The sequence below is a fragment of the Miniopterus natalensis genome, chromosome 3, assembly GCF_054644295.1.
Source record: "Miniopterus natalensis isolate mMinNat1 chromosome 3, mMinNat1.hap1, whole genome shotgun sequence".
In the NCBI taxonomy this organism is placed as follows: domain Eukaryota; kingdom Metazoa; phylum Chordata; class Mammalia; order Chiroptera; family Miniopteridae; genus Miniopterus; species Miniopterus natalensis.
The window spans coordinates 99,430,344-99,448,718 of NC_142083.1; the positions used below are offsets into that span (position 1 = coordinate 99,430,344).

The window sequence follows — 18,375 nt, forward strand, 5'->3', positions numbered from 1 at the left end:
TTCTAGTTGGAAGACACACGGATTTTAAAACCTCATATAAGAATTCCATCAAATTGCTGGGTTAAAAAGGAGGGAGCACACATGTAACCACAGTGAATAACTAAACCTCTGTGAGGCCAGGATGGGCTATTAGAAGTTGTCTGTTTTTGAACAGTTGCATTTTATTTTAATTAAGGTGCCCCAGCTTGTGGACTCCATAGGCTTACGTACCATTCCCTGAAGATCTCCTGTTGTTCCAATTAAAGGGTAAATACTCTATCTGTGACCATCGCAAAGATTGGCTCAAAGTGTATGAACAGAACAGTCAGAATTAGCTTGGGTCTTGTATGTCAGGGAGCAAATGAGGCAAAGTGAAGTGTCCCCGCTCCTGGGAGCTCTCGGTTCCCTCTTCCGAGGAACCAGGTCCTGCCTCACCCCAGACCACTCACGTCTTTCAGCCACAGTGCCGGGCACAAGATCGGGCATGTGACCCAGACAGTCCAGTGAGTCTCAGTTCTGGGACTCTTAACTGTTAAGGAAGAGAATGCCTATTTCTGCTGGGGTTGTTGGAGACGACAGACTATGATTCAGGAGCTGCTGGTGACCATCCTGCCCCTACCGGGGGGAAATTCGCTCGATCATGGAGCCAACACTGAAGAGAACAGAGCTGAGGGGTGGAGGCAACAAGCCTGGTCTTGCGGACACCTGGGGCCCTGGATGCAGCTGTAGCTGGAAGCATTGCCGGTTACTTCTTAGTGACAAGAGTCAGTAAATTCCATTCCTCGTCATAGACTCATTCAGCTGAAGGAGTTCGAGTTGTGGTCTCTACCACTTGTGAACAAAGGGGTTCTGACCAACACAGAAGCTAAACTGTCCCCTGAAACTTTAATTGTAAGAAGCAAAAAACAAAAGGCTGCATGTGTGACTGATTGCACTTCTATGAAATGTCCAGAAGGGGCAAATCCATAACGACAGAAGGTAGATTCATGGTGCCAGGGGCGGGGAAGGAAGGATGAGGGGTGACTGACAGTGGACATGGAGTGATGGAATGCCCTGGAATTAAACGGTGGTGATGGCTGCACAGCTCTGTGAACAGACCCAAACCCACTGAATCGTACCCTTCAAACTGGTGAATTCTGTAGTACATACATCGTATCTCAATTTTAAAGGTAGAAAACATTTAATTATAGTCATTGGAGCTCCTCCAAAGAGTGAATGGGAACACCAGGTCCCCCCGCTTTCCTTGCCACGAGGGACAGAAGTTGGCCAACCAAGAGCTGCAGAAATGGAAAATGCTTTATTTCCAGGAGTTACAGAAGCTAGTGAGGTACCTGGAAAGGGGGTGCTGCTGGAATCTGGGGGACAGAGGGATGGCCGCCCGATTTCACTTTCTAACTACAAACACAAGTGGGGTTCTCACTACTTAAGATAAGACATAATGGGCACAAAACTGTAGCTCACTGGGCACTGGGTTCCCTCACTCGATCTAGAAATTATGAGTCAACTAGAGGCAACACCCCTTGATCTGTAGCACCCGCTTCAGCACGCAGCGCTGCGTTTCATTTACCAGATGACCAGGAATCGAACACGAATTTGGCTGCAACCAGGTCTTCCACCGCCATTCCTGGAACGGACAGAAATTCGGTTCACTTTTTGTCAGAACAGCTTTTCCTGAGACAGGCCCGGGACTGGCAGTTTCTAGATACACCGTCCACGGTGCCAACGCCCATCAGGGTGAGAAAGACTGACTTGCAGCAAGCTCGGGCTTGGAGGGTCTATGAAGGGCAAGCCAAGGCAGGAAATAGGATACTAAGCACAAAATGCCCACCAAACAAACCTCAAGTGTCACTCAAAGTTTAGTGCAGGGGTCAGAAAACTTTCAGTAAAGGGCCAGGTGGTAAGTCCTTAGGTGGGGCCGTATGGTCTCTGCCGCTGTGAGCGGAGCAGCAGCAGTGAGGACAACAGGGCAAGAAACGAGCCTGGCTGTGCTCCAGTCGGACCCTCTCCACGGACTCCGAAGTTTGACTTTCACATAATGCTCATGTGTCACGAAATCTGACTCAATTTCCCCCCCCAAACATCTGAAAATGTAAAAACCATTCCTAGTTTGCAGGTTGTACACAAATAAGCGGTGGGCCGGGTTTGGCCTACAGGCTGTAGTTTGCTGACTCCTGTTCTAGTCCAAACCCTGAATCCTCAGCAACCCCACATGGGCGCGTGTTCTTCAAGGGCAGGGCTGGTTTTTATTAATTTCTGTAGCCACCACTGCACCCAGTATGGAACCTGATACGTAACTGGTGTTTAATGCGCACCTGCTGGACGGAGGGATGGGCCGGTAAACCAGTCCCCACAGTGAGGAAACAAGACCTGCTCAAGAGGGCAGAGCAGATTTCCGCAGTGTTCTGCTTCCCAGAGGGGCTGGCTGGCCTCCGATCTGCTATGAACTCTGAGACTTTCAGACACAACTGGCCAGTGTGATGACAGCTTTGAACCCGGATCTGGGTAAAGCGTGCACTGCCGTTGCCTGTCTTCCTGTGCATGAGAGATTTTAAAAATAGGAACTAGCAAGGCACCGCTGCTGACCGACGGGCCTGATGCAGGGTGGCAGAAGCGTCCTGAAGGTTCCGCTGCCACCGAAGCGCGGGGGCTGGATCACGGAAAAGCGGAGGAGCTTCAGAGTGGGCCGGGGGCGTCCTGGGGGGTGGCAACTCATCTACCAACCAGTTCGGGAGTGTCAGTATTTTAGGTATATCAGCTGAATACCGGCTGTTACATGTGTCTGGCAGGGTGGGAGAGCTGGGCTGACGGGCAGACTGAGCCCATCTTCTCTTGGGCTTCTGCTGGTACCAGCTCAGCTGGTGGCGGGCTCTGCCTGAGTCAGCAAGCGGGGTGCAGGGAAGGAGGGAATATCCGAGTCTCTCTCACACTGGGTCTCCCTGCCATTTCCCTTAAGCTCTCAATTTTTTAAACATTTTAATTTTCACCCCCACTTCTGGAGCAGTTCCATTTACATCTGTGTCTAAATGACAGACTATGACGCATGCTGTGTGAGAATCACTTACGCACACTCCTCACTTAACACTCACAAAAACTCAAGGCGGTGAAGAAACCCTGGCTTGGGGAGGTGAGGTCCAAGGGACAGAGACGGGAAGCCAACCCTGGACTGCCAGTTCCAGAGCTCTTGGGCTTAGCCACTGCACAAAGACGCGTAAACAACGAACCCCAATGATGGATGTCACAACTCGGCCAGCGTGGGGCCTGCTGACTGCTTCCTCCTCCCACCAGGGGTTAGATGGTGCCCTGGGAGCAGTGGCCTCACCGAGAGACTTGAACACTGTGGTCTTCTCCCGGTGGGCTGGCTTCACGCCCTTCACCACCTCTCCCAGCTCAGCGAAGATCTCAGCCTGTGAAACGAACACACGTTGGCCCAGGCCGTGGAGCTCACGTCGGCCCCAGGCAGGGAGGGAGGGCTCCCTTGAAGTGGGTAAGAGATAAACTGGATAAAGAGACCATTTGTAAACGGGATGCTATCAGGAGGATGCTTCCCCCTGGAATCCTTTCTGGGGACCATGCACGTGTGATACTGTGAATGCAGAGACAAGTCTGTGGCTGGGGAGTGTCTGCCAGGATGCTGCGTCCTAGGAAATGGGCATATTCTTATCTCAGCTCTCACTTCGGGAGCCCCCTTTTGGCTTATCTGCCCTGGTTACAAGAGAGAAAAAAGGCCAGAAGGCGGCTAACCCACGTTCTATTTTGTGGGCCACACTGGGAAGGTTTCTAGGCTGCACCTGGCCGCCATTTCCTAATCCTACCACTTTCTAGGACAGCCCCGTCTACTGGAAAAACCCAGCAAGCCTTTCTCTCCAGGCCAAGGGGATAAGAAAACATGTCACCAGCAAAATGGCCACGTTACCCTAAGACGGGATCAGAAATGACAGAGAGATGTTTAGGCCCTGTTGCTCCACAAAGAGGTGGGGGCAAGTGAGGCCTGGTGCAGGCCAAACAGGAGGGGAAGCGAATGAAAGCCTGAGGCCCAGGCAAGGCCAACTGGGAAGCAGCCACCAGCAGAGGCTCACCCCTGACAGGAGGACATCTCCAGACTCTTTGAGGGCGGCCTCCCGGGAATCCACGTACAGCACGGCCTGCTCCATGAGCTTGTCGTCCAGCTCTCTCCAGTCGGGTCTGCTGGCTCCCACGGCTGAGAAACAGCACAACAGGCCCTGAGCCCAGAGAGGACGAGGGATACTAACCATGCCCGAGAACGGAAGACAGCGGGCACACTCACACTGGGAATGCCTCATCTCCCCGGGCCAAGCCCCTCCGGTCAAGCAAAGCTCAGTACTCATTCATAAGAACAGCCCCTGCCATTGCTGGCCTTTCCATTTCAGACCCCGTTTCATTCCTAAAAGATTGCGAGTCAACTTAGCATTCGTTTATTGGGTGCCTACTATCTGGGAGATGTTTCACACATATTATTTATAATCTCTACAAGTTCACTTCATGTCTGATTCCCATTTAAAAGATGCACTAACTGAGGCTCAAAGAAATTAAGGTGCTTGTCAAGGTAATGTGTCTAATGCATGTATACCTGAGGCTCTGAGACAGTGGCCTCCCTTTCAGGCCTCTTCCATTTATGGGGCCAGTGACTTCCTTACCCAAACCCTGAAACAGAAGCATCACTTGCAGCTCCTTCACACCCCACACTCGTCCGTCTGTCTCTTCATCATCATTCCTGTTCCTCGCCTCTAACCACTTCTCTCTTAACTGTGACAGCGAGCCCAGGGTCAGGGTCTTGGAGAAAGCCCAATAAAAAGTGAACGGCTCCATCCTGGTGCCGAGCTCTCAGCTCCTCTGCAGAACCCAGACCCTGACGCCGACTCCTGGTGCTGGCACAGAGGACAACGCAGAGGCTGTAACCACGTGCCTGCAGGGCCGGCAGGTAGTAAATGTGAGCAGCTGGTCAGAGGGACTGGACTGGAAATGGTGAGGCCCAAATATACAGAAGAAAGCAGGCCCTTCTCAAGGGGACGCTTGTTATTGAGCCCCAGCTAATGGGAGGCATGTGAGAATGCAGTCCACCTCTAGCTATTCCAATTTCTTTTCAACAGAAGCTGGAAATCTAATTGCATGTGTTATTTCTTGATTTTTAGAACAGTCAATGGTCCAAACAAAAGACCTCTGCTGGCTGGACCCAGCCCAGGCCAGCCAGCCTTTGGAGAGCGCCGTAAAGCCTTAACCAACAGAGGGAGCACTGCGCGCCCTCCAGCCTTCGCTGCTGGTCCCCTCTCCTCACTCTCAAGCGCGCCCTCAGTCTGATTTTCAAAGAGAGCTGTGTAAGAATGTCAGTCTTGAGGACTCTTTGTATGAGATCTACAGAACAAAAGCACTAACGAAGCTCGAAGCTCGTAAATAAATCACCAGATGGTGGGAAACCTCCCGGCCTCTCAGGCCTCCTCTCCTCCTCTCTCAGGCACTGGGTAGCTGCTCTGTTCCCCCCATTCTTCTGAGCGGGGCAAGGTCTCAAAGGGTTGTGTGCGCCCACTCAGGCAGACGGAGGGGGGCCAGGCAGCAGAGGGGGGCCTGATTCAGCCTGGGCTCTGGCCTTGCTTCAGAGGGGCGAGAGCGGGCGAGGGTCAGACACTGGCCACTGGGGTGTGAGCAGGGGGAGGGAGTGGAGGGGTGCCTGGAGCTGAGCCTGCCTCTCAGCCAAGCTGTAAAGCAAGTAAAATCCATTGTTGGTGTTTCCTTGTCAACTGCACCTGTAATGCTGCCTCTGTGAACATGTAAACCAATTTGATCTTAGGCCAGGGGAATATAAGAGACGTCTTGACTCAAAATCAGGTTGGCCTTCCCTGGGGAGAGAGTCCAAGTGTGAGAAGGATCTGATGTGAGTGCGGTTCTACCAATACCAGCTTTGAAGACAGAGTATCCATGTGGTAAGGAATGTGGGGTTTGCCTCTAGGAGCAAAGAGGGGCCCCAAGGAGACGGGCACCTTCATCCTACAATGTAAGGAACCTGCCACAATGAGACTGCAGCCTGGACAGCACCTTGGTTTCATCCTTTGTAAGAAGAAGACCCACAGACTCCTGGAGTCTCCTGAACCACAGGAACTGTGAGATAGTAAATATGTGCTGTTTTAAGCTGAAAAAAAAAATCAAGTCAGCCTTGCTGAAGATTCAGCTCTTGCCCATTTCACCAAGGGCTGGATTCTTTTGATTTCCCAGATCCTTTCAGAAAGGGCCTTACTGTCCATAAAGCCAGACTCGATCCATCTCCTACCTACCACCTCCTACCGACCCCACGGACCCACATCCTAACACCAGTCCTGCAGGCTCAGACCTTCCGTGTGCTTTGTTTCCTTCACAGGACTACCAGACCATCTATTTGTTTACTTCTTTGCTGTCTATCTCCCCTCAGAGGATGTGAGGGCCAGGAAAGCAGCGACCTTGCATGCCGGCCACTGTGCCAGCCCCGGCAGCTACCCAGTGCCTGGCACGGGGCCGTTCATAAGCACCTGCAAATGACGCAGCGGCACGACCCTCGGCCCTGCAGGCTCACCTGCCAGTGTGTACAGAGATCTCAGGTTCTGAGTTCACACCACGTGCTTGTCACTGAAACATGAGGCAGCGACAGCATGTTTAAATCCTCTAGTCTTTGCCTGCTCACACACCAGGATCCAGTCTTCGTATTGAAAGATAATACCAGGTAGTACTTAAGAGCTGGGGCTCTGAGGGCACAGTGCCTCAGTTCAAATCCCAGCTCTGCCACCAAGGGCCTCTGACTTTACACAAGTTAGCAAGTGGCTTACTTTCTCTGTGCCTCAGTTTATGCAGCTGTAAAATGGGGGTCGTGATCATAGTAGCTCCTAATCTCTTTTGAGGTTGTTGTAAGGATTAAATGACATAAAATACACATAAAGAATTTAAAACAGCACCTGCAATAGCTCTTGCTGTTACCCCAGGGCCATCTGAGGATCTTCAGAGGCCCCAGGAACTCTTATGTGTAGAGTTGTGCCCATCCAATCACATATTATAAAGCATTCACATTTCACATTAAATTTCTTTGGGGCTGTAATTAAATTTTTTGTAGTTGTAATTGTTAAGAATAAATGAGTCATTTGGCTTTGTTATTTAAACTTCATTACATTTTAAAACTGAGCTGTGACAGACGGTTTACCACAAAATGTTATACTATATAGAAATTGTATTGGGTTCAGGTTTGCGATTTTTGCTCCATGTGTTGGAATGAATACTGTTTTCCAGGGCTCACGTTTCTGAGGCCCTTAAGAAGCTCCAGCATCTGGCAGAGGTAACAGAGCTCTGCAGATGCAGCTCATTGGTCCAGCCTAGGGACCGAGTCTGCCCACCAGCTACCCATGAAGCCACTCTGCTTACCATTGATGTGAGCCCCTGGCTTCACCCATTCACCGAACAAAATGGGTTCTGTTGCCATGGTGACCGTGATGATCACATCTGCTCCTGTCACAGCCTCCTGGACCGATGAACAGACCCGCACCTCTCCTTGCACTGTGTCCGCAAACTTCTGGGCATTTTCTTTGGTGCGGTTCCATATCCTCACCTTCATTGTGTGTGACAAGAGGGACATTGGTGCCAGGATTGTTTGCTATTTATGTTTCCTCAAGCCCAGAGGTGCCAAAGGAAAGGTGAGCCCCTGTGGGCTCACTCAGGGCTGTGCTTATTTAAATCACCCCCCAGGGAGAACAGGCACCTTGTGAAGGATACAACATTAATCTGGGCAGACATCTGGCCGGATATTTGAAAATGACCTTTCTCTAGCCCCTCCTTTGCAAACAAGGGGAGTTTTTCTTTTCTAATTTTTATTTACTTGTCTTTATTATTGAGAATATTGCAGATGTCCCCCATTTTAGGGGAGAAGCTTTTCCATTCTAGCCCAGGACATACAGCATCATTAATTTAATAGCTACTACATAGCCCAATAATTAGCAGAGCAAGTTCTGGACCTGGACAGGGTTGGAATCAACCCTTGCTCTCTCCCTTACTGGTCCTGGAGTTACTTCACCTCATTCAGCCTAAATGCTCATGTCTGTAAAATGCGAATGACAGCTGGGCAAAGTCAGCATGGAGTTCACACTTTATGTTTGGGAGCCTGTGGGGGAGTTGTAGCAGGTATGGGATCACCTACGGCAGTGCTCTGCGTAGAATAACTCGGTCTCTGAAGAGTGTATAGGGAATTAAAGATCGGAAGGTCTGAGGAGTGAATGGTGCAGCAGAGGTAAAGGCCCAGAGCGGTAGCTACAACTAGAACCCTGGAGGTGGGGATGTGAGAGCTTGCGTAGCAGATGTTCATGCCTGGGGAGGCGGTTGTCGGCCTTCAACTGAAAATGAGACCTAAACAATCTCTCATAAGGAAATATAATATGGAAATTAACCTATGTGTAAGTAAATGCATCAGCCAAGGCGACAACCAATGCGGTATGCCCAGTCATAAGAGAATGGCTACTCATACCACCCTTCTTGATAGAAAGTTATACAAACATTATACAAAAATTAAGGACTCTGTAAAAGTAATGTTGTTACAGCATTCAATGAAAAGGTGGGATATATAACTTGGTACATCTAACATGATTAAAACTATCTTATAAAACGCTGGTGAGAGAAGATTGGAAAATGTGAGCTATTGTTTTTGAAAACAGATACAAGGGCGTTTTTCTGTTGTGTTCTCCCCTAGAGTCCACCTTCCTCACAGCAGAGTTATTATTTTTATCCTAAAACAAATCATACTTTAATCAATCTGCCCCAGCCCTCTCACACATGTACAAAAAATAAAATAAAAGTAGAATCAAATGTTCCCAGTAGGAAGTGTGAGCTGCGGCTGGGGAAAGGTGGGCCCATATCTGGGCTGCTGTGGCCTCCTGCTCTCCAGACCTCATTCCCAGTTCCTGGATCCACAGCCCCAAGTACTGAAAGACTCCCAGATTCTCCCAAGATAAGCACAGAGAGGGGCCAGAAGGACAAGTGAGTGCACCATATCTATCTAACAGATATGATATAATCCTTGAACTAACCGGATAGGCTGGCTGCATCCTCAGGCAAACCCTATGAACTGAGAAACTGGAAAGAGGTGATTCAGGCCTCCCCTGCTTCTCTGAACCAGGATTTCTGGCAAATTCATTTAAATAACGGTCTAGATGGGGCTCTCCACCAAACTGGTTCAGCTTAGCCCTGCTGTAGTGACGGAGCAGAGCCCGAGGGAGGTCCCCGGCCCTCCCAGGACTCACCTCTTTGTAGGAGAACTGCTCTATGAAGACCTCGTAATGGCTGTAGGCCTGGACCCCAGCCCCCAGGATGCACAGCACTTCACTGCTGGGTGGTTTCAAAAACTATTTGAGAGAAACGAGACGGCAAAGGTCAAGGGAGACACCGGCAGCCGGGTGAGGAACAAATGCCGTCTGAGTGTAGGTGGCCCCCGCCCTCCCTAGGGCCTCCTCAAGCGCTCTCTGGCAGCACCTGGCCCACCCGACCCGTCCCCGGGGAACTACCACTGAACTCTCTGTTTTCAGGAGTTTGGCTTTTTCAGATTAAGTCCTGGAGACCTGAGGCAGGCTCTAGGCGACACAGACAACAATACTGTATTTGTAACCAGCAAACCCGCTGAGAGGCTAGAACGTAACTGTTCTAACCACTGACAAGAAAGGATGACAGTCAGCAGGACAGAGGCGCCGATTATCGCTCCACGGCGATCACACTGCAACATGCGCAGGTGCCAAATTCACATGGCGCACCCCTTGAAGCGTTCGAGGACAGATTTTTCAAAGTCTCCTGGGAAATCAAGGCGATGTCATTTCGTGTTTCCGTTGCTCTTGGGAGAGTGGGACGGAAGGAGGGAGCCTTCACTGAGCCCCTGAGATGAGCCAGTGCTTTACCTGCGCGATCTCACTTAGTCCAGACCATGACGCATGAGCTAGGCCCTCGTCCGCCTTCCTCTTACCCGTGAGGAAACTGAGGTCAGAGAGGATCAGTAGCTTGCTCAGGGCCCGGCAGCCATCAGGCAGCGGAGCCCTAACCACAGCTGTCACTCTCCAAAGCCCACGCTCTTTCTCCTGCGCTATCACCCCTTAGGGACAGGACAAGCCACACCCACGTCTCAGAGCTCTGGGTCGCTACTAAGGCCTGCCTGGAACTGAGGTGCCCTCGGGACCTGGGTTCTCAGCTGTATTTGCTGAGCCCCTCTGTTTATCTTTTCTCAGCCTCTGTGTTCCATTAAAGAGGAAGGTAGAGCTGGCCCGTGGCACCGACCGAGGGTGCACATGTCTATGTTTGGGAGTGGGGTTCTCTCACCAGCTAGATCAGGGCAGCTCTTCAGTGAAGCCTTCCTGACCTCCGACAGGACTCGACACTTCACAGCTCTTACTTGCTTACAGGTGCGTTTCCTTGTATTGATCTATAGTCCACGAGGACAGAAGCTGCCTTATTTGCACAGAATTGGCACTAGAGCAGGGTTTCTTCACCTCAGGACTACTGACATTAGGGCTGGATAACTCTTTCTTGGCAGGAGGTGGGTTGGTGGGTTGTCTTGTGCATTATAGGGTATTTAGCAGCATCCCTGGCCTCTATCCATTAGATGCTGGTAGCACCTCCCATCCACACTCCCTCAATTGCGACAACCAAAACTGTCTCCAGGCTGCTAAATGTCCCTGGGGCAGGTGGCAAAACTGTCCTTGGTTAAAAGCTTCCTTGGCAGGGAGGAAGGATATCACTTGCCCCTCGAACTATTTTTAAAGTAAATCCTTGTTCTGCCTTTTCTCTACTTAATTTAGCAAAATTTCAGCTCCTTGGGTCTGCTCCTTCCTACAATGCTAATTACTGAAATTCTGGAGTGTGGACTTAAAGTCTTCTTAATCATCAATTACTGGTAAAAAGGAGTCTCAGAAATATTATTAAATGTTCACCTCTCCTAGAGCTGCAGAAGGTGAGATACCACTTGTGACATAAACTATTGTTCAAAGAATCTGCTTTGAAAAGGTTTCAAAATGACAATTTCCATAAGACTAGCACTCATGCATCTGTCTAATACGGAGAACTAGGTGACTTTTCCTCAACTACATCAATTGTTTTCTGTTCTCAGCTAATGTCAATCTACTCTTGGAAGTACACTTGGGCTTAGGAAATTGCTAGTGTCCTGTAAAAGTAACCTTCATCCTCTGAAACGAAATGTCCAATTCTGATGGGTTACCTTACTTGGTAATTTGTTGCCTCGGTAGTAATGTTATGATTGACATATCTTTTTGTAAACAGTATAATGTTTATAAGATTTATTAAATCGTAACAGGATTAGCGGCACTTCATTCTTTTCCTGTAAGCATGAAGAAAATTAAAAACACATATATAAATCGGCTAGGGTTCTCACTTAAACAAAGAATTGGCAAGTCTGTGTTTCATTTGCATCTGCTAAGGTCTGCCATGGTCTGGCCCTCCTATCTCTCCAGCCCCCCTCTCATGCCATGCACTCCTGTCCTCCAGCCATACCAGCTTCCTTGCAGGTTCCCAAACACATGCCTCTGTCAACAGGGCCTTTTCACAGGTTTTTCCCCCTTCCTGCCCCTCATGAGTAACTCCTATCATCCTTCAAATCTCAGCTCAGATATCCCTTACCCAGGAAGCCTTCCCAAATCCTACACACTAGATCAAGAACCCGTTTTACTCTCTCCTAGCACTTCACCCCTTCCATTCAATGTATTTGGCAGGGATGTAGTTTCACATTAATCGGTGTGATCTTTGTATTAATATGTCTCCCTAAATGGTCTCAGTGCTCCCTGATGGCAGGCACTGTATCTGCTTTCACTTACCATTCTATGCCCTATGCTGAGCACAAGCCTGGCACCTGGCGGGCACTCAAATATCTGTCGAATAAATGCATGGCAAGGGTAAACCCTGCTGTATGGTGGCACCTTGAGAAAGCACGTCAGAGGCCCCAGCTCAGGTTCCGTGCAACCCAAATGCACAGAAGGGTACAGTGTCCGCCTGACCTGAGAACTCCCTGTACTTCTCCCAAAGCCCTAAATGAAAAAGAGGTGAAAGTGAAACATTCTACCCTCACAGAGCAAAAAGCAAAACAGACCCTTTGTTCCTTGTAGAGGAATCTATCCGACCCCTGGCTGGAGCTGTGGGGTTTGCCGGCACTCTGCACCCCCCACCCAGTGAGTCTCAGCTCTCTGGGAGTGCACGTTTCTGCCAGGGCAACGGAGAGGTGGGCCTACAGCACTTTGGTTCCCAAACCTGGTTGACCATCAGAATAACCCAGAGGCTATTTAAAAAGTTAGGTTCTTGGGCCCCACCCTCAACGCTTTGATTCAGGGTTCTGGGAACCTGAATGTTTTTTAAACTGCCCAGGTGATGCTGCTGCATAGCGTGTTTTGGAAACTACTGATCTGGGACAGGAAGGCCAGGCGGCCCTGGCAGACCCACCGCCACCTGGTGTGATGGTAGGTAACCCTGCCCTCCATTTCTTCGTGCATTAAATGAGGTCAACATACTTGCTCTGCCTTCCTCACTGAAATCCAGGGACAAGTCAACACAGTGGGTTGGGAATTATTTTGACAAGGACCAACGTCCTTTACCAACATAAGGCAGCATTGTTAGAGCCACTCTGTTCCTAAGTTACCAACGGGCATGTCCAAAGGAGCCCCTTATTATTTCAATTTGAGTTGGGTCTGGATATAATTTTTAAAAAAATGAAACTAGACCACCAACTTACACCAAACACAAAAATAAACTCAAAATGGATAAAAGGCCTAAATGTAAGTTGTGAAACCATAAAAATCCTAGAAGAAAACCTAGGCAGTAAAGTTACAGACATCTCACACAGTGCAACGTTCACTGATACATCTCCTATGGCAACAGAAACAAAAGAAAAAATAAACATACGGGACTACATCAAACTAAAAAGCTCCTGCACAGCAAAAGAAATCAGCCTCAAAATGCAAAGGAATCCTACCATATGGGAAAACATATTTGCCAAGGCTGTATCTGGTAAGGGGCTAATCTCCAAAGTGTACAAAGAACTCATAGCACTCAGCAAGAGAAAGACAAACAAACCCAATTAAAAAATGGGCAAAGGCCCGGCCGGGCATGGCTCAGCGGTTGAGCGGCGACCCAGGATCCAGGCGTTCGGGGTTCGATTCCCGGTCAGGGCACATGCCCCGGTTGTGGGCTCTCAATCCCCAGTCGGGGCGGTACAGGAGGCAGCCGATCAATGACTCTCTCATCATTGATGTTTTTATCTCCCTCTCTCCCTCTCCTTTCCTCTCTCTGAAATCAATAAAGATATATTAAAAAAAAAAAAAAATGGGCAAAGGACCTGAATAGACACTTCTCCAAAGTGGACATGCAGATGCCAAGAGGCATGTGAAAAAATGCTCAAAGTCACTAATCATCAGAGATGCAAATTAAAACAACGAAATATCGCTTCACACCTGTCAGAATGGCTGCCACCAATAAATCATCAAACGGTAAGTCCTGGCAAGGCTGTGGAGAAAGGGGAACCTGGTACACTGCTGGGAATGCAGACTGGTGCAGCCACTGTGGAAAACAGTGTGGAGTTGCTTCAAAAAATTAAATATGGAACTGCCATTTGACCCAGTGAACCCACTTCTGGGAATATATCCTAAGAATCCTGAAACATTAATCAGAAAGAATATATGCACCACTATGTTCATAGCAGTGCAGTTTACAATAGCTAAGATCTGGAAACAGCCCAAGTGCCCATCAGTAGATGAGTGGGTGAAAACGCTGTGTGACCTGTACACCATGGAATATTATGCAGCTGTAAGGAAGAAGAATCTCGGACCCTTTGGGACAGTATGGAAGGACCTGGAGAAAATTATGCTAATCGAAATAAGCCAGGCAGAGAAAGACAAACATCACATGATCTCACTTATATGTGGAATCTAAAGAACTTAATAAACTGACGAACAGAGCAGATTCAATGACATGGAAGCATGGATCAGGCTGACGAATCTCAGCGAGAAGGAGAGGGCAGGGGGCTGGAGGGGGAGAGATTTACCAAAGAATTTATATGCATATATGCACAACCAGAGGGCACAGCCATTGGTGTGGTGAGGGCCTGGGGAGGGGGGTGGAAGGGGCAGAAGGGGTCACTGGGAACAGAAAGAGACATCTGTAATATTTTGAACAATAAGAAAAAAACAAACACCAAGCCAGTTCATCAGGGTGTGTGTTGAGCCCACTCCCTTCCCACAGGATTGCCGGTTAATCCTGGCCTCCCCGCCGCAGGGACAGGCGCAAAGCCTGCGCACCTGGTGCCTGCGGGCCAGCCCTCTGCGGGATCACATTTCCTCCAGTCAGGCCTCTGAACCAGAGCGCCCAGGCCTTGTCCTCCAGTTCATGTGAAAGGCTGCAGACTCCCACAGCCCCACACTCAGCCCTCTAGGTCTCCTCTTCTTAACTCTCACCTCTAAAAATACTGTTTTTGCAGTAGGCGGCCCTGACGCTGCTTAGGAACAGCAACCCCCCATCGCTTCCTTCTGCCCAGAGAGCTCCTCCCCCCTTCCACTCGCTGCTTCCTTCAGTCTTTACTCAGATGTCACCTTCACAGTGAAGCCTTTTCTGGATAATTTAAAACATATCCCTCCCAAAGACTCTAGATTCTGATTTATTTTCAACCTTCTAACATACTATTTGTTTTCTGTTGGTGACAGTGGCAGTGTTTTGTTTCGTTTTAAAAGCAAATCCTGACATTATTAAACTCAAAAGAGGTTTCTTGTTTGCTAAGTTATCTTCTTAGCAAATCATACTGTGACTGTGCCACTCTGCTGTGCTCACCGCCATGCACGCCGCAGGGTCAGTGAGTCCTGGCGAGGGAACGGAAGCCAGGCTCAGGTCTCTTTGGCTCAGTCTCTGCTTCTTGTGCAGACCTGGCTGTGGCCTACGAGGCAGCCGCAGCTTTACCAGAAACCGAGCGGTACAGGGGCAAGAGCAGTCTTGGGAGTCAAAGGAGTCAAATTTTAAATTCTTTTCTCTGCCACTTAGTAGCAACTCGCGCATAGCCTCTCTGAACCACATTCCCTATGCCTGGCAAACACAGGGGATCACATCTACTTTGCAAGGTTGAGGTGAGGGTCAGGATCGAGGCACGGAAGGTGCCTGGGATCTGGCCATGCTCCTTGAACAGCAGCTAGTCAACCGTGAGTCACTGCACTCGCCTGACATCCCGTGTCTGGCACGTGGAGCTCCAGCTAAGCCAAAGGAGACCTGAAATAAGTTCCTCTCTTCTCCCTTGGGCATTCGAGCTGAGACGCCCCAGCACCCGCCCCAGCCCTCCTCCACAGCACAGCCAGGTTCCCGCCTTACCTTGGTGGCGATGGCAGACACCGCAGCTGTCCTCTTTGCAGTTATGACACTTCCATCCATGACCTTGGAGAAAAGGACAGTGAGCAAGGAGCACCCATATCCACTACTCAAGAGAAGGGAGTGCTCTAAAAGCAGAGCCCTGGGAAGTGCTCTAGTACCCTACAAAGGGCACGGGCCTGGAGCCAATCCTTCCACTTACGAGGGACGCAGCTTCGAATGCATCTCTTGATCTTTGAGCACGAGTTTCCTCACTTCTAAAAATCGTGAGGACTAAATGCATTGGCACAAGTGAAGACGTCTACCACACGCCCGCCCTCAGGAATCCCCATTTTCTTTTCTTGCCCTGGGCTTCTCAAAACACCAAATTAAGGAGGAACTTGAGGAACAGGTCATGTGACATCTGTGCAAGGACCACGAATCTCTGCCTCAGTGGCTCTCAGCTCGTGCTGCAAGTGTGGGGAGATGTGTGAAGATGCAGACGCTGAGATGAGCTGTGATGAACGGAAGGCGACCCTGGGAGGGGCAGGCACCCTAGTTTCTGAAAGCTCCCAGGTGGTTCTGAATGAGGCCTGGCTAGTCATGACCCCATCCTTTGTGCGATTCTCCTCTGGGTATTTTATTCGTCTCAGTGGATCCTCAGCAGGAAGGATCAGTATTCTCATTTTATAGACAAGAAAGGAATCACTTGCTACTGAGCAGATTCAGGAAGGATCTACAGCCTTGTCCTGTGGCCAGAAGGTCTGGGCTGGTCCCACTTTCCTGGGAAACCACAGTTGGCAAGGAGTGTAGGTGCCAAGTCCATGGATGAGCTAGATACTCTCCCCGGAGGAGTAATGAACAGTTAGGTTTCCTGGGGAGCCGGGAATTCAGAGAAGGAAGAGCTAAGGCCCCAGGGGAGGTCTGGGTGGAATTGTGGAGCGTGTCCCCGGCGAGGTCTCAGCTGCCTGGAATCACAGGCAGCCTGCAGGGCACAGAGTGCAGGCACTGAGAGGACAAGCTCCACAGTCAGACATTCCTGCTCTTGCGCTAACCAGCTGTGTGACCTCAAACAGAGTGACTGTGGGACCTCAACAGAAATTGTGTGGGGATGTAATAAGAAACTCCCACAGGGAATGGTGTCGAATTGAATGAGATAAATTTATCCTGACTGGCATGTGATAAGTGAGCAGCAGGAGGCAGTTAGAAAGGCAGAAGATCATAGGCTTAAGAGAGTCCAGCCCCTGGACTTACACAAGTACTTCTGAAGTCGGCCACGCCTCTTATTAACGACCTAAGCCTGGGTAAGTTGGGCCTAGTTGTTTTATGACTCAGTTTCCTCATCTGCAAAATGGGGATAATAGTAGTACTTACTTACCTCGCAGAATGATTTAAAAAAATTTTTTAAATATGTTTTTATTGAGAGAGGAAAGGAGAGGGAGAGGGAGATAGAAACATCAATGATGAGAGAGTCAGTGATAGGCTGTCTCCTGCAAACCGCCTACTGGGGATGGAGCTCGAAACCTGGGCATGTGCCCTGACCAGGCATCCAACCGTGACCTCCTGGTTCATAGGTCAAGGCTCAACCACAGAGCCATGCTGGCCAGGCTAGAATGATTGTAAGTATTACAAGAGTGCATGTGAAGTGAGTGCTCAGTAAAAGTGTACTACTGCTCTTTTCTCCTACTGTCTGTCATTAAACGTTAAAACAGGTCACTGGGTGCCCCGCAGAAAAGACTCCCGTGGGTTGCAGAACACTCCTGCTCTTCCACACTACAGAGATTCACTAAATAAATGTTTCCTCGGCTACTGGCTTTGTTCAAGTTGTATGTTTGGATTAACCGGTACAGGGACAGAAAGAGTGAGGAGACGAATCCTTCGGCAGTGTCACACACGGGGAGCAGCAGTGGGCTGGGTACCGGGTGCTAGAAACAGATTCATGGTCACAGATAATCTTCACGGCCACTGCTATCCAGCCACTCAGAGGGGCATGTGTGGTCATCATCAAAACTCCCCTGGCTGGTGGGGAGCTCATTCCCAGCCTGGCTCTGGGCAGGGCCCACTCCCCCCCAGGGCAGGGAGCTGCTCACCGCCAGGAGGGAGCCGTTGCTGGGCTCAAAGAGAAGCACAGTGGCCTGGTGGGAGGGGACAGCGGAGCTGGTGCTGTGGCCCTCGTAGAAGGTGACCAACTTGGTGGTTAAGGCGTCCTCCGCAGCACTGTAGGCAGGCATGACCCCCAGGAAACTACAAGGAGAGAGGGAGCAGCTTCAGCCCCTCCCCACCCCTCGAGGCCCCAAGCACCTTCCGTTCTCGCCCCTCATCCCGGCCCTAGGGACCCTCTCCCTCCCCCAGCGCCTCCCTTTGGCGTGGGCACCGCGCGTTCTAGAGTCCAGCCCTGCCACCTACTGACGGGGCAGCCTTGGGTCGGTCGCTTAACCTCTCTGAGTCTCGGTTTTCCCAGCAATAAAATGACAGCACGAATACCTCCCCTAGACACGGTAATTCCCGGGAGGCGCGCACTTGGCGAGTGGGAGCGCACGTTACCGGCAGCCACCAGCAGGCCCTCCCTTCCTTCCTCCCTCTTCCTCCCCCTCCTCCCCCCTCCCCCAGGCTCCCCAGCCCCCGGCCCCGGCCTCCCCTTACTCACCCCCGGTGCCTGGCCACCGGCACCACGGTGCGCACCGGCTGCGTGACCCCGCCCGCGGGGCCGCTGGAGAAGTTGGCCAGAGCCGCCTCCAGCGGCGGGATGAGGGGGCTGGAGCTGCGGAGGTGGCCCCGCACCTCGGCCGCGCTCAGGAACACCGGCGCCGAGCTCATCGCGCCGCGCGCCTCTACCCTCCGGGCCCGCGCGCCCCGCGCCCCGGCCGCGCGCTTTAAGGGCTCGGCCGCGCTCGCCGCCCAGCCCCGGGGCGGAGCCAGACGGTCCCCGCCCCCCGCGGCGCGGCAGGGTCTCCCCCGCCCGGCGGCCGGTGCGCCCGCCACGGATCCCAGGAGGCGGCGGCCTGAACCATCCTCGCGCCCCCTCCTCGGCGATTAGCCGCGGGCACTGTCCGCCGAGGCGCCCGCGCC

General features: G+C 50.9%; 1 protein-coding gene across 1 annotated transcript; it reads right to left on the reverse strand.

Moving 5' to 3' along the window:
- Nucleotides 1-794: 794 nt before the first annotated feature.
- CRYM (crystallin mu) lies at nucleotides 795-18,123 on the reverse strand. The gene is made up of 8 exons (XM_087815177.1): nucleotides 17,954-18,123; nucleotides 17,397-17,550; nucleotides 15,331-15,393; nucleotides 9,240-9,341; nucleotides 7,375-7,558; nucleotides 4,056-4,177; nucleotides 3,299-3,383; nucleotides 795-1,603 (listed from the first exon to the last, which is right to left on the reverse strand). Exons 1-8 carry the CDS (start codon nucleotides 18,121-18,123, stop codon nucleotides 1,539-1,541), a joined length of 945 nt encoding a protein of 314 aa, XP_087671303.1. The 3' UTR covers nucleotides 795-1,538.
- Nucleotides 18,124-18,375: the final 252 nt, after the last annotated feature.